Source organism: Pyrgilauda ruficollis, unplaced genomic scaffold (assembly GCF_017590135.1).
Source record: "Pyrgilauda ruficollis isolate IOZ18807 unplaced genomic scaffold, ASM1759013v1 scaffold131, whole genome shotgun sequence".
In the NCBI taxonomy this organism is placed as follows: Eukaryota; Metazoa; Chordata; class Aves; order Passeriformes; family Passeridae; genus Pyrgilauda; species Pyrgilauda ruficollis.
Window position 1 is genome coordinate 941,936 of NW_024511544.1, and position 13,614 is coordinate 955,549.

The 13,614-nt window shown below is 45.4% G+C and overlaps 1 protein-coding gene across 1 annotated transcript in view; it reads left to right on the plus strand.

Annotated features, from left to right (window-relative positions):
- The first annotated feature begins 3,601 nt into the window (after positions 1-3,601).
- The window catches only part of NUP210 (nucleoporin 210), a 48,882-nt gene continuing 38,869 nt past the window's right edge, over positions 3,602-13,614 (plus strand). The window contains exons 1-4 of the mRNA XM_041459143.1: positions 3,602-3,776; positions 10,993-11,129; positions 11,890-12,021; positions 13,229-13,325. Coding sequence (XP_041315077.1) covers positions 3,625-3,776; positions 10,993-11,129; positions 11,890-12,021; positions 13,229-13,325 — 518 coding nt within the window. The 5' untranslated portion in view covers positions 3,602-3,624. The remainder of the gene's footprint in view (positions 3,777-10,992; positions 11,130-11,889; positions 12,022-13,228; positions 13,326-13,614) is intronic.

The window sequence follows — 13,614 nt, forward strand, 5'->3', positions numbered from 1 at the left end:
CATAAACATATCCAGCATCAGTCAAAAAAAGAGGCCCATCACTGTTGTTCTGCTCTAAAGTTACTATTCCCAGACCACCTTCTTTGTCAAGTCTATTGACCTGCCCTTTTCATCTCCTCCTCAGCATGGTGGAGGCAACTCCACATTCTCTTCCCAACCAGAGCTGCATCCCTACAGGAACAGGCATTTCATTAAATGTATTACTAGTGCTTGTCAATCATTCTTCAGCCTTTAAATCAAATATTATTTTATCTGAGAGGTTCAGGAGTGTGATAATGGAGAATGTTTTTCATCATTCTACTGGGTGAGCCCTGATTCTTTCAGCTTAATGAAACTGCTCTTACAAGTAAATTGTACCTAATGCATTCAGCTGCTGAAGCTTCCCAGAGCTGGCCCTGCACTGTTAACACACAAGTACAAACATACCTGCAGGGGTTAGGATTAGAGCTGGTTTGAGTCAGCCTCACCTAGTACACTTCAAAATAACCCTCCATACCTTGTTGCCTTAGCATTTTGCTGAAGTTTCACCTTCTAAGTTGCATTTATTCAGAGCTGGCTTTGTTGTTTGGGTTTCCTGGGGGGGGGCGAAGGTGTTATTTTGTTTTGAAGATGAGTATTTAAAATATTTTAAATTATTTAGACATTTTAAAATATGAAATGCCTGAAAATTAAGCCAGGTGTTTCTTGTCCAGATGGTCCTTTATCACTGTGCCATTCAAATACTTCTTTTTCTTTAACAATGATTTAAAAGTATTTCACTGCCAACAGATCACCCAATAATGTGTTGATATACATTTTTTTATACACATTTTAGCTTTGTGAAAAATATATTTCCCTCAGAAATAGATTTAAAAGATTTGATCAGAGTACATGTTTCTCTGCTTCATTGGCAGCATTTTCAGATCTTCAGACCAACCAAGTAAGTTTGTAAAATCTTCCAGCAATTCTCTCCCTTTTAGTTTCATATTCTAGTAGAAACATGGTGAGCGCCTGTTGTTTTGTTATTTGTTGCATGTATTTTGATTGCCTCTAAAATCCCTTGAAATTCTTCTGCAAAAGGCTCAGCTTCTTAGGGAACAACCATTTATTGTTTCCCTATCTCCCTCCTTAAGCAGCTCGTTAAAACGCTCCCTCTTACCGCTCTGTAATCGCATTCTTTGTGACCAAGACATTTCCATTTGTGTTCTTTATCAGACTTACTCGGGTGTACATTGAGCGCTCCCTCTTACCGCTCTGTAATCGAATCCTTTTGACCAAGACATTTCCATTTGTGTTCTTTATCAGACTTACTCGGGTGTACATTGAGATGTCTGTAAAATCACCTCACATTCCTGGCGTGTGTATCCGGTTCCCAGCGTGCAGCACACCAGGTAACCCTGAGAGGAGGCGTTTGTCCTGGGAGGAGGGATGTGCTGGGTCCTATGGATCTCACAGCAGCATGGAAAGGGAAAGCAGAGCAGTGCAGCAACGCTGCTAAGTCAGCCCCTGATGTTTTAGTGACTCCTACCCCCGAGTCAGGGACTCCGAGCACACACTGCACTGGCTGCCTCCCAGCTCACCCTCCTCTGGCCGAAAGAAGTGCTAACACAGTGCTGCAATGCGTGACTTCCGATTCAAGTGAGCACAAAATTCACTTGGTGATTTTACCATATAATGGAAACTGCAGATTTGCTCATCAGTGTCTCCTGCCTTACTCTGCTCTTAAAATTGCTCAGTATGCTCTGAAAGATGTGTTGGATGTTTACTTGCGGTACTTCATGTCATGTTTCATCAATAAGCTTTAAGCTCCTAACTGCGCCCTGCTGGTCCTCATGAAAATAACTCTAAGAAGTGTTTGTTACTGGAAAATTATTGTTCTCGCATTGGATACTCATCACCACCACTGCTGAGAGAAAGGAAGTAAGTTCTGAGATTGCACACCGTGCTTTTAAAGCTAGGAAGTACTGGGATGAAGACATTTCCTCACCTCATTCACAACACAGGATGCAAGGTACTCACTGTCTGCCTCTTATTTACTCAGTTGTAATTGTACCAACTGTAAACACATTGTACTCTATAATCATGGGCGATTTTATCACATTCCTCCCTAATATCCCAGTCTTTACTGAACTTATCTTCCTAACATGCCTACAAAGAAAGGTTTCAACTTCACTGAGAGAAAAAGTAAAGAAAATAAACAACCCTCAGTATTTTGGGGAGCAATTTAAAGTGCAGGGGCTTGATTTGCCAACACGTTTTACATTACACATCTTTCTAGGCCCAGCTCCTATTGACTTAAATTGCAGGTGTAAAGTTCAGCTCTTCTCTAAATCAGACCACACAATTTCATGGTGTGCAATCAGAAAATGAGTAATACACACACAGAAGCTGCAGGGAGAAGTGAACTGTCCAGGAGCCCACATTCCTCTGGGACAGAAAGTGGAACAGCATTGCTGAGGTACTGATAAATAAAACACGAGCTGAATAAATAGTGCAAAAAGTGCTCCTATGTAAAGAGAACTTCCTGTATAAGTTTACTTGCTTAGAATAAATGAGAACTGATTAACTTGCTAATACTACCTAAATTGGAGCTGGGTAAACTCTTAGCTGGTGTCCCTGGACAGGAGCTGGTCTTCTGGGTAGGATTTAATGATCTTTACTCCAAGAAGCTTGTGCCCTTCCTGAAGTCCATTTTCCTGATGCATACATGTGCCATTCCTCTGTCATAGGTAAGGACAGGCAGATCCTCCACACATGGAGCATCTTTCATACAAGGAAAAGCTGGGACAATTTGGTTTGTTCAGGCTGGGGAAGCTTTGGGGTAACTTAATTGTGGCCTTCCAGTACCTTAAGGGGCTGACAAAAAAGATGGGGAGAGGCAATTTGCAAGGGCCTGGGGTGACAGGAAAAGGGAGAATGGCTTCAAACTGAGAGAGAGGTGTTTGAGATTAGATGTTAAGAAGAAATTCCTCCCTGTGAGACTGGGCAGGCCGTGGCACAGGGTGCCCAGAGCAGCTGTGGCTGCCCCTGGATCCCTGCAAGTGTCCAAGGCCTGGCTGGATGGGGCTTGGAGCAGCCTGGGACAGTGGAAGGTGTCCCTGCCCATGCAGGGGTGGGAGTCGGTGATTTAAGTTCCCTTCCAACCCAAACCGTTCTGAGATGCTATGACAATGAATGAACCATAGCTTAGTGTGGGTGTTAGCACCTGTGTGCCCGGGAACATGAAGGGGGCCGGGAAGGCCGATGGCAGCTGGCTTGTTCCAGCACTGGTGTGGCAGCAGGACCAGGGCCGTGACTGTCCCCCTGTGCTGGGCTCAGGTGAAGCCACGCTTCGAATCCTGCGTTCAGCTTTGGTACCCCACGACATAACAGACATTGAGGTGCTGGAGTCTGTCGGGGGAAGGGTCTGGAGCACGACTCCTACGAGATGCTAGGGGTTAAGCCCGGAAAAAAAGAGGTTTTTCAAACGACCAGCGCCTTGCTGTTGGCGCCACTGGAGTTCCCCTGAGGGAGGGCGGCGCGGCCCCAGAGGGCGGAGGGCGGGGGGAGGCCCTGCCCCCGGGCCGCCCTGCCCGGCCCGGCCCAGCCCCGCCGCGCCGCTCCCGCCGCACTTTCGCGCCCCGCAGGGTCCCGCCGGCGCGCAGCATGGCTCTACCCGCGCCCGGGGCGCTGCCTCTCCTCCTCCTGCTGCACTTCGCCGCCTCCTCCAAGCTCAACACCCCCAAGGTGCTGCTCCCCTTCACCCGCGGCACCCGCGTCAACTTCACGCTAGAGGCCAGCGAGGGCTGCTACCGATGGTGAGTGCAGGTGCCGCCGCCCTTTGTCCGTTTCTCCCCCCGCCGGCACCTGCGGCGGCTCCTCGGCCCGCGGCGGGGCCTGACGGCTCCCGAGGCAGCCGGGCCCTCTCTCACCGCTTTTACCTCACTGCGGGTGGGTTTGGGCGGCCCAGCAGTACCGGAGCCAGACAAGGAGATAATCCCTAAGGGGAAAGGTTGTTTATTTTGTGCAGTGGGGATTAAACCCACTGGAGGAGGGCAGTGTCTGCAGGCCGGGCCCTGAGCAGAAGGTCCCTGTTTGTAAAGGAAGCTTCCCGCCATGGCTCCGTGCCCGACATGTGCTTCACAGCCCGTGTGCACCCACCCGTACACCCCTCACATGTCCACCTGCTTCTCCTCGTACCCCACACACACACTCCACCTGCTTCTCCATGTACCCTGCCCACTCTGCCTCCACACACCCCATGTGCTCGCCCTGCTGCCCCGCACTCCCGCAGTGCCACCCCACGCACACTCGGCCTCAGTGTCACCCCACACACACACATGGCCGCAGTCCCACGTGTGTGGGGACAGCACCCAGAACTCTGCTGCTGGTGTGGAAATGGCCCTTTCCTTCCAGTAGTTGGTAATGAAGGTCCTGACAGCTTTGAGCTCAGGGTGTGGACATGATTCGTAGCTAAGTCAGGAGCTTCTCAGTGCTGCTGTACGTGTAGATAACAGCACCCTTAAGACTTCACCTGGGGACAGTGAAGTTGAGTTTTAAAAGTGAAAGCTTTCCTGGTTTTCTCAGTGTTGAGCACGTGGGATGTACTCCAGGAACATCTGTCTGGGAGCCGCCTTCCTGCCTCGCACAGGGGGCAGGACTGGGTGATGTTGAGCACCGAGGCTGAAGGCAAATCCCACAGCATGTGCAAATTTAGAAAGCTCACAGTAGTTTTCATGTTAAACAAATGTTGCCAACTCCTTTCCATCGAGCTCCAGAATGGTGACTTAATCAGTAATGATAAGGAGGTACCCACCTGAAAAAGAAGCAGAGTCGAGGTATGTTTAGGATGATATTTCCGTGTGTGCCAGATGGATGTGTGTAGCAGTTCGCAGTTGTTCTGCATAACAATTCCTGAAATACATCTTAAGGGGCTAAATTTTCATTCTGTTTCTTTGCGCAGTTGTTGTACATTTTTCATCTCTGGGCTGGGTATAAACCTTTGGTCTGTTACAGTTTATATATTTGAGGGTGCTTATGCAGAAGAGCAGTAATTAATTTTATCCAGAAGTCAATTAAATGAAAGTTATTAGATGAGCTGCCTGCTTGTTTTTAATGGATTTTAATGGATCACTTCAGTGAAAGTCTCACAACTGTGGGTTTTTTCTCTTTCCTTACTCGAATTTTTGAAGGCTGCTGAGCCTTCAAAAAGGGTCTGGTTTGTGAGGTAAATTACATTGCACGAAGCTAAACCCCAAAACTCATCAAAGCACTAGTAAAATCTGGAAGTATAGACTCCCTTTCCTGTTTGCCAGTGAGCTGTGAGGTGATGCTGGGTTGGCTGCAGCCATTCCTGCACATGCCAGATGCTATCCTGCTATCAGAAGCATGGAGATCGTTGCTAATCTCACTGAAGTCTGCAAATGAAAAGATGTAAGATTATTCTCCAGAGAAATGCCAGATATGATGATCCACATTCATATCTCTAATGGAGGTGATTTTTGTGCACTTCAGAGCACGTTTTACTGGTGCTGTTTGCCAGTATGCAATGACTCATATCCCTCATGCAGACAGGCCTCAACATCCTTTTCCATCCTTTCTCTCTGCCCTTCAGAGATGAATTTTGGTTGAGAATTTAGGAAATTGCACCTATTCACCTTCTGTGTGCTCTTATTTTCTGTGGCTTGTAAATGGGCATTTATTCACTTCTGCTTTGCAAGGCCTGGCAGGATGTGGCTTGTGAAACTTGAGGTGTGCTCAGCAAACCCTCTGGAGGAAGCAGGAGCTGTGTGTGTGTGCAGAGGCAGCAGTTGCATCTGGGGCTCTCTCCCTCTGCATCCTTGTCCCACAGGCCTGGGACTGTGGGGGGTTAGAAAGAAATGTGTCTGGAGGAGCAGCAGCACAGCCACTTGCTGACAGGATTCCTGCCCTTCCTGTCTGAAGGAGTTACTGGACAGGGGCTGTTGAACTGAAGGAGTTAGGAAGTACCAAATGCAATGGCTTGGGAAGGAGTGACTCTTCCTCACATTTGGGAAATGATGGGTGTGTTTGTGTGCGTGAAAGCAGGGGTTTGAATGGAAATGGTCAGATTCAGGCCCTCTGTGTCTGAAGAGGGGACTGGGGTTTTGTAATATGGGAGATCGGGGGGTTAGAGGTGGCCTATGAAAGCTGTTCTGGTTGTACAGCAGCATCTGATAGCAAATGACACCTTTTGAAGGTCTGCATTACTCATCTCAAGCATTCAGAATTCAAAGACAAGTGTCCAATTTCCTGAAAGATCAGTCTATAGCATGCTGTGACCTTCTTTTTTTCCCAGTTTCCCTTTCAGCCTTCAAGTTTACCTCTGAAAGTAGGATATTTTCAAAGCGATTGTAGTGGTGTCTGAGAATTCCACTGATTGAGAGGGAAAAGGTCAAGTTCTATCATCATGAGCATGGCTTTAAAGTATTTTCTTATTTTCAAGATGCTCATGCCTTCTGGAGTTTGGGTTGCCTTTATATTAAAATTATTTTTTGGGAAAAGCTTTGTTTTCAAAGCACACTGTTTCTATCTGTAGATATTCTATGTGGTGCTATCTTCAGGCATAAAAGAGAGTCTGTGCAGGATTTATATTGCATCTGTATTTGTCTTTTAATTACCTTAATCCAGAAATTACACCTGAAAGAATGAAAACATTCAGAAGCAGAATTTTATCCTTGAAACCTGCCATACCATAGTAACATTTTTGCGGGGAGGATGGGGACACGCACACGAAAAACCCATTTCCCCCCAGGGTAACCTCCGTGGCTGGGTGTTTGTAGGAGAAATTATCTTCAGTGTACATATGTTTACATATGTCATTATTTCATGGAGTGTAGAATTGAGATACATGGTGAGGGCTGGTGGAAATGAAGAGGAGTTTATTGCCACCATAATGAAAGCTTTGTGTGTGCTACTGTAGCCCTCCCTGGGAGGGTTGTATTGAGGTAATTGCCATGGGAGAGGAGCTGGTGGTAGAATAGTAAAGGGAGAGATGCAGTGGCCGAGTGGTGTTGGAGCTGTGGGCACAGGTATCTCCAGAGAGCCCAAACCCACTGCACAGTGCTGCTGTCTCTGTAGTTGGCTGGCAAAGCTAATTTTCTAGCTCCTTACCTTGTCATGCTTTTGCTGTAAATTGATCTTATTTCTCCATGTGCTGGCTTGTGTGCTTTTAAAAATCTGTATCAGTAGTGTTTTCCTTGAGATCTGTTGCTTCACTCTAAGACCAATAGTCTCATTCCTGGTAATCTGGGAGTTGTGTTGCTTCCTGGATCACCTGTTTTACCACAGGTCTAAAAATAGCCGTCTGACTCTCAGTGAAAAATGTTTTGTGTGAGATACTGTTAACTTCCATATTGTGAAGTGACATCTTAAGTGTTTGTTATCCCCCTCTGTGCCTCTCACCTGCTCTGCATTTCCCTCTTGTAAGGCATTGCAGTGGGCAGCAGGATGTTCTCCTTCTCCCTGATATCTGGCTGTGCTTTCCCAGAAGGGCTTCAGGCTCTTGGAAGTGCCAGCAGAACCTCAGAATTGGTTTGAGGTGTGCTAGGTGGTAAAGTGAGAGGGGCTGTGCTGCTGTGGCTCAGGTATGTGTGTTACCTGAGAGTGTTGGCTCAGAGCAGGGGGTGTGAGTCTGTAGCAAAAGTGTTCTGACAGAGCCCAGGAGGCACAAGAAATAATGTTGTTTCCCTTAGCTGATGTGCAAATATCAGTGCAAATTTACTGTTGAAAAAAGCTTTTTCTCAGTCTGAGCATCACCTGCCTGCAGACTGGGACTTGTTGATTTTGAGCAACATTTCACTGCTGAACACTCATGAAATAAATGTTTTAGACTTCTGCTTATTTTTTAGTTCCAAGAGTGACTATATGTCACTCTTGGAACTAAAATGTCTAATGTCCCTAGTGTACTGGTCAGTCCAATCTTCCCAAAACTCTTGGAGACTTTTACTACCCAGTTTCCCTCTGACTGCATACCAGCCCAAATGCCTGATAAAATTCTAAAAGATCAGATCAACTGACAGTTGTGGTGCAGCTCCACAGAGGATTTTTGCTGACTCAGTCAGCTGAGTTTAGTCTGAAGAGCTGGCAGAACAGCATAAAACACTGGAGCAATGAGAATCAACAGAGGATTGCCAGGGAGAGAAACAGGAATAGGTGCCTGATCTTTGAACCAACTGATAAATAAATGAAGTGTAATCTGGTGAAGTATTGACATGTGGTGTTACAGACCAGTCAATGAAGAACACAGGCATAGGTTTGGGTAGATGTGTGGATACAATCTTGGCACATGGCTCTGTCTGGGGCCCTGGAGGGGAATGGAAATGGTGAATGAAGCAGAAATTTACCAGACGACTGGCAGCCTCTTCGCGGGTGCCATTCATTCCTCAGCAAGTAGGATTTTACTCTGAGGGAAATACAAATTGGGGACTTCTGTGAGCTTTTTTCCCCCTTCCCTCCTCACTCTTCTTTCAAGTGCTTCCTCCCTGCCTTACTGTTTCTTACAGGCGCTGGCATGGGATCCAGAGCAAGTGCCAGAAATGCTTCCCATTGCTGTCTTCTCAGGATCTAATTTTGCCTTCTGACAAGCCCAGCTCTCAATGTCACACACTGACACTCTGCTGAAGAGCTGCTGTAGTTGGCAGGGGATAGAAATTGCGTTTTTTGTCACTTAAAGCTGAAGTTTCTTTTTTTTTTTGCCCATCTAGGACCCAGTAGTGATCCCAGCGTAGTGCTGCTGTAATCCCCAGCCTGGCTGATTAATGCCTTTGCCTCTCTGTGCTTGGCCCTGCATCCAGGTAGCTGTAAACAGAATGTGCTTCTGATATTGCTGAATGGTAGAGGGGTCATCAGACCTGTGTTTTTCTGGAAAATACACTACTCCGCAGATTGTTTTTAAATATAAATCAATACAAAACCAAGCCTCAGAAAGGCCCACATGAGTAAAATTTGTATTAGAAAAAAAGACATTCAGCTGATATTCTATCTCTTAAACTACTGCAAGAAGCCAAATAGTGTCTAATCTCAGTTTTATACTGCAGTGTACTGGTTTTAGCTGTAAAAGCTTGAAAGTTCCTTTAAAATTGGGGAGTGTATGTATGTTTACAGTTAAAATTTAATTTTTGTTGATCTTTGTTCCTCCCTTTTTCTAGTCTGAAATGTGTCCTGTAATTAGATTCTGTTTTACAACACTGCTATTATGCAAACCACAGTGGTTTTGTATTACAATCCGTAGCCAGATATTAAAAGAGCAAATACAAACCACAGTGAAACCCCTGTTGTGTTGTAAACACAATCAATACCAGACTGCAAGAATGCAAAATCCTCAAATTAATAACAAAATATGTAATGGCAGAGTATTAAGCAGTGTAAAGAGCTAAATAAAAGTCAATTTCCTACATATAATACTTATTTAAAAATACCTGCATGCAGACTAAGTCAGATACACATGCTCAGCTTCAAAAGCCAACCAGGCAAGTACAGGAAAAGCCTTACTTGTTGTGAATGCTAATATTGTATAAAGAAACTTGCTCAGTGTTGGAAAATTGTTTCGTGGTTGCCTGAGAACAGCAGAACAGCAGGAAAATAACTAATTGCTCACTTTTAATCTCTAAAACATATTTTAATTTTTTAGAGTAAAGCTGTATGCTGCTAATACAGAAGACTATATTATTTTAGGAACAGTGTAACCCTACTGTAAAAAAATATGCACATTATTGTGTACATTGTTTAGGTATATAGACGAGATATAAACAAACAATTTTCAGGTTTAAGCTTTTAATTGGTGTTTAAATTGCCCATTGCATACTGCTGTGGGTTGTTTTTTCCTTGATCAGATAAAGTACTTTGAAATTCTGGGTCAGCAGTTGGTATTGTTGTGTAAAAATCCTCTAAAACTACTCCTTATGTAAGCAAAATACTGTTGGGAGCTTAAGGTTCCAGACAGGATTTGCAGTTTTATTGCAGTGGCTACAAGCAGAGGTCCGAGCTCACCTGGGCTGCAGCTGTTAACTCTCAGATAATTGAGTGCGGTGTGATGTGTTGTTTTTCAATAGATACGATTTTAGTTAAGGAGAAATGCAGTTTTTCGCTGGTGTGGATTTGTTGGTTGTGCCAGTAAGAGAAGGAGGTGAAACCTCTAACTGGGGACTCAGTCATACATGACATTGCTGTTTGTTTGGATCTCCCATCCTGCTCCTTGCTGGGTTACAGAATTTTCCTCACACATCCCAGATAGGCATTTTTGTACATCTTCCAGAAAAAAAGTCCAAACCCATCCACCTCCCCCGTCAGGGGGGATCCATTGCCCGGTTTAGGTTGCATTTACCAGATAGCGCAGCGTTTTCATCAGAGTTGCTGTCATCATCCGGAGAAGCAATTCCCGAGCAGCTTTGTCACCCATCAGTGCTTGCTTTCATTGTTTTAATCCTTCAAAGGGCCCTTGTGAGCGGATCCCGAGCACACAGCGGGGGCTGTTTCGGGCTGGGTTCCGGCGCTGTTCCCTCCCTCCCTGCCCGGCTCCGGGCCGTGAGCGCGGCCGGGGAGCAGCAGCAGGGCCCGGCTCGGGCACAGGGCTGAAGGTCCGGAGTGATTAGCAAGGGCTTTGGAACTTTTCACTGCAGTTACCCCTCAGATGTGTATTGCTGCTAGCTCAGATTTACTTTCAAGAGGCTTGGTTTTTAATAACTCTCCAACTTTTGTTGTTTTATCTTGACGGTTTTGGTGCAGTGGAAAGGAGAGCTGGGCTCCACTAAGTAATGCCCTGGCTTGCTCCGTGGGTTTAGGGGAAGGTTGTTTGATTCTGTAGTGGAGAAAATGCTGAGCTTGCCTGCCCTGCCTCTGGCCTAGGCTTTCCCTGTCCTCAGCCCACGCTTGCCCTGGCAGGGGTCCTCGAGGAGCTGCTGCCATCCAGCTCTTCCCAAAGCCAGCTGCTGACCACACAGCACGTCCCAGGTGAATTGGTGGGGCGGCTTTGAAGGCAGAGCTGTGATCCCCGTGCTGACAGCTGCCCACCCGCAGGTCGTCCACGCGGCCGGAGGTGGCGAGCATCGAGCCGCTGGGGCCGGACGGCTGCCGCTGCTCGCAGAGGGCGCTGGTCCAGGCGCGCTCCTCGCAGCCCACGCGCCTCACCGCCATCATCTCTGCCGAGGACACACGTGAGTCTGAGCAAACCGCTGCCTCTCTGGGCATCCTGCCGTCCTCCGGGAGCAAAGCTGAGACCTAGAGGTGCACAGGCACATTTCAGTTCCTATGCGCAGTCATTTTAGACTTTCTGTGGGCGTGGTTTTTAGCTTCTGTTTGCCTCAGAGAAGTGTTGATGATTTTAATGATACACCCAGGAAAAAGGTAATTCTTAAAACCCCCGACCCCCAAAATCTACAAATCAAGGGGGTGAGTGAAATATAAAAAAGTGTTTAATAAAAATGACTAGCCAAATTCAGATGCGTTACATTTGAAAAAGGTGGCAGTTGCTTTTGTGTCTGTCATACAATATACCTGGTTAGTTTTTATAGTGACAGAGAGGCAAAACCAGATGGCCAATTAAATGCCGTGCAGTCACTAACTGAAGGAGTTTATGGGTGTTTATTGTCTGTGGGTAAAAGCCATTAATTTCTGTGGGACATGAGAGCACTGTACCAACTCTGCATAAGCAGTCCCAGACAACACCTGTACCTGTCAATGTAGATGGAAATCAGAGTTTCTGCAGTCCAGTGAGGAAGGGAACTGTTTTTGTTGCTTTCTGAGCCACCGTTTGACCATGAGTTTCTTCATCAAGGTCATGACCAAGTTTCATTTCCTTCAGTGTCAGTGTCTTGTGTCACTGGCTGCATTTGAGGTGCATCTTGACTTCTCGTTGTTCTTGATGAGCACATGCAGTGTTGTACTTTCTTGTGCTCTTTCTGATGTCTCTTCAAGTGACTGGACAAGTGCTTCGCTGTGATGCCATAGTTGATTTAATTCATGGCATTCAAGTTGTGTCCACAACGAGAGAGCTCTACCTTGAGGATTCACCACTGGAGCTCAAAATTCATGCTTTGGATTCAGAAGGTAAGAGTTCTGCTTGTAGGAAATTAAATATATATTGAAAGTTCTAGCTGTCTGGTACATGCACTAGCTTTATTTGTCACACTGTTGATTGTTTGAAGCCAAGTGGAGAATTTTAAGGAGTTTCTCTGGATAATACATTGTGAAGTTGTCTGTTTTTTTTTTTTTTTTTTTTTTTTTTTTTTGTGCTGAGGTGGTCTAAAGAATTTCGCAAAAGGATGTTTTTGTGAACAGTCAGGTATCTGACAGGAGGTTCAGAGATGATGTTTGAGACCAACCACCTATTGTTCAATCTGTTTAATTACTACACAAACACTCACTTTTGGGACACACCATTTGGGCTCATAAGAGTCAGTGCATTTGGACTGAATGTACTGATATTTAATAGGAGCAGAAAACTTATGCGTTTTGTAGTCTGTAGCATCAGAAAAAGAGCCATGATCTGGTAAGAATTCTATGCTTTCAACAGTCAAGTTTTGTGCACGCATAGCACTCCAAACAAGGGATTTTTAGGACAACTACTGAAGGGAAATAATGTGTCAGGCTGCTATAAAAGGTGGAATTAATTGTTTTGGTTACTGTGCCCATCCCACCTGTGTTTGTAAACCATGAATGCCAGGTGAAGTATGGTGATATATTAGTAATGAAAAGTAAATTTGTTTTTATCCTGTGTGTAGTGCTGGATTCATATAGTAGCAGTGGTGCCCTGAATGGGGAATAATGAGCATTGACTCCATGATTGCAGAAGGCTGATCGATTGCTTTATTGTTACTATACTGTACTGTACTATACTATGCAAAAAAACCCATCACCCTTGCTATACAGGCCATGGATCCAATTGGTCAGTGAACCCAAAACACCATCACCAGAGTCCAATTAAGAAATCACTCTTTGGTGAACAATCTCCATGACACATTCCACATGTGCACAACAACAGGTGCAGCAAATGGTGATAAGAATTGTTTTCTCTGAGCTTTCTCACAGTTTCCCAGGAAAATCCTGGGTGAGAATTATGTCTCTCACTGTTCAGAGGATGTGTGATTACCACTGATTCGTGGCTTGGTGTTGTGCAAACTCGAGGGTGCTTTATGGTTCTTCTTGAAGGGAGAAAATAGAGAAATTTCCCAGGGAAATAACTAATGGTTTATGTTCCAGGAAGACTCTGTGCTTGGTCTCTATTTTTGTTTTAACCTGGTTGTTTGATTTGTAGGAAACACTTTCAGCACTCTGGCGGGGTTGGTGTTTGACTGGACAGTGGTGAAGGACCCAGAGGCCGATGGCTTCTCAGACTCCCACAATGCTCTGCGGTAAAGTAATTTCCTTTGCTCTCAAAGGTTTCTTCAGTCTGATGTGTAAAAAATACTTCCCCACATCTAGGCGGTTTATTGAACTGATGCCTAAAATTATAATGTTAAGAGTTAGTTGTTTCAGGTTGGGTTTTTTTAACCTACTCAACAGCCTGGGCACTTTGTTCTCTGTTTAGTTTAACTGATAGTGAGCAGCTCTGGGAGCTCTGATGCAATAATTGGAAATAAACAGATGTGATTGTTGATCTTGCTGAAACATCTCATGCAAAAGGAAGATTTATCAGTAAGA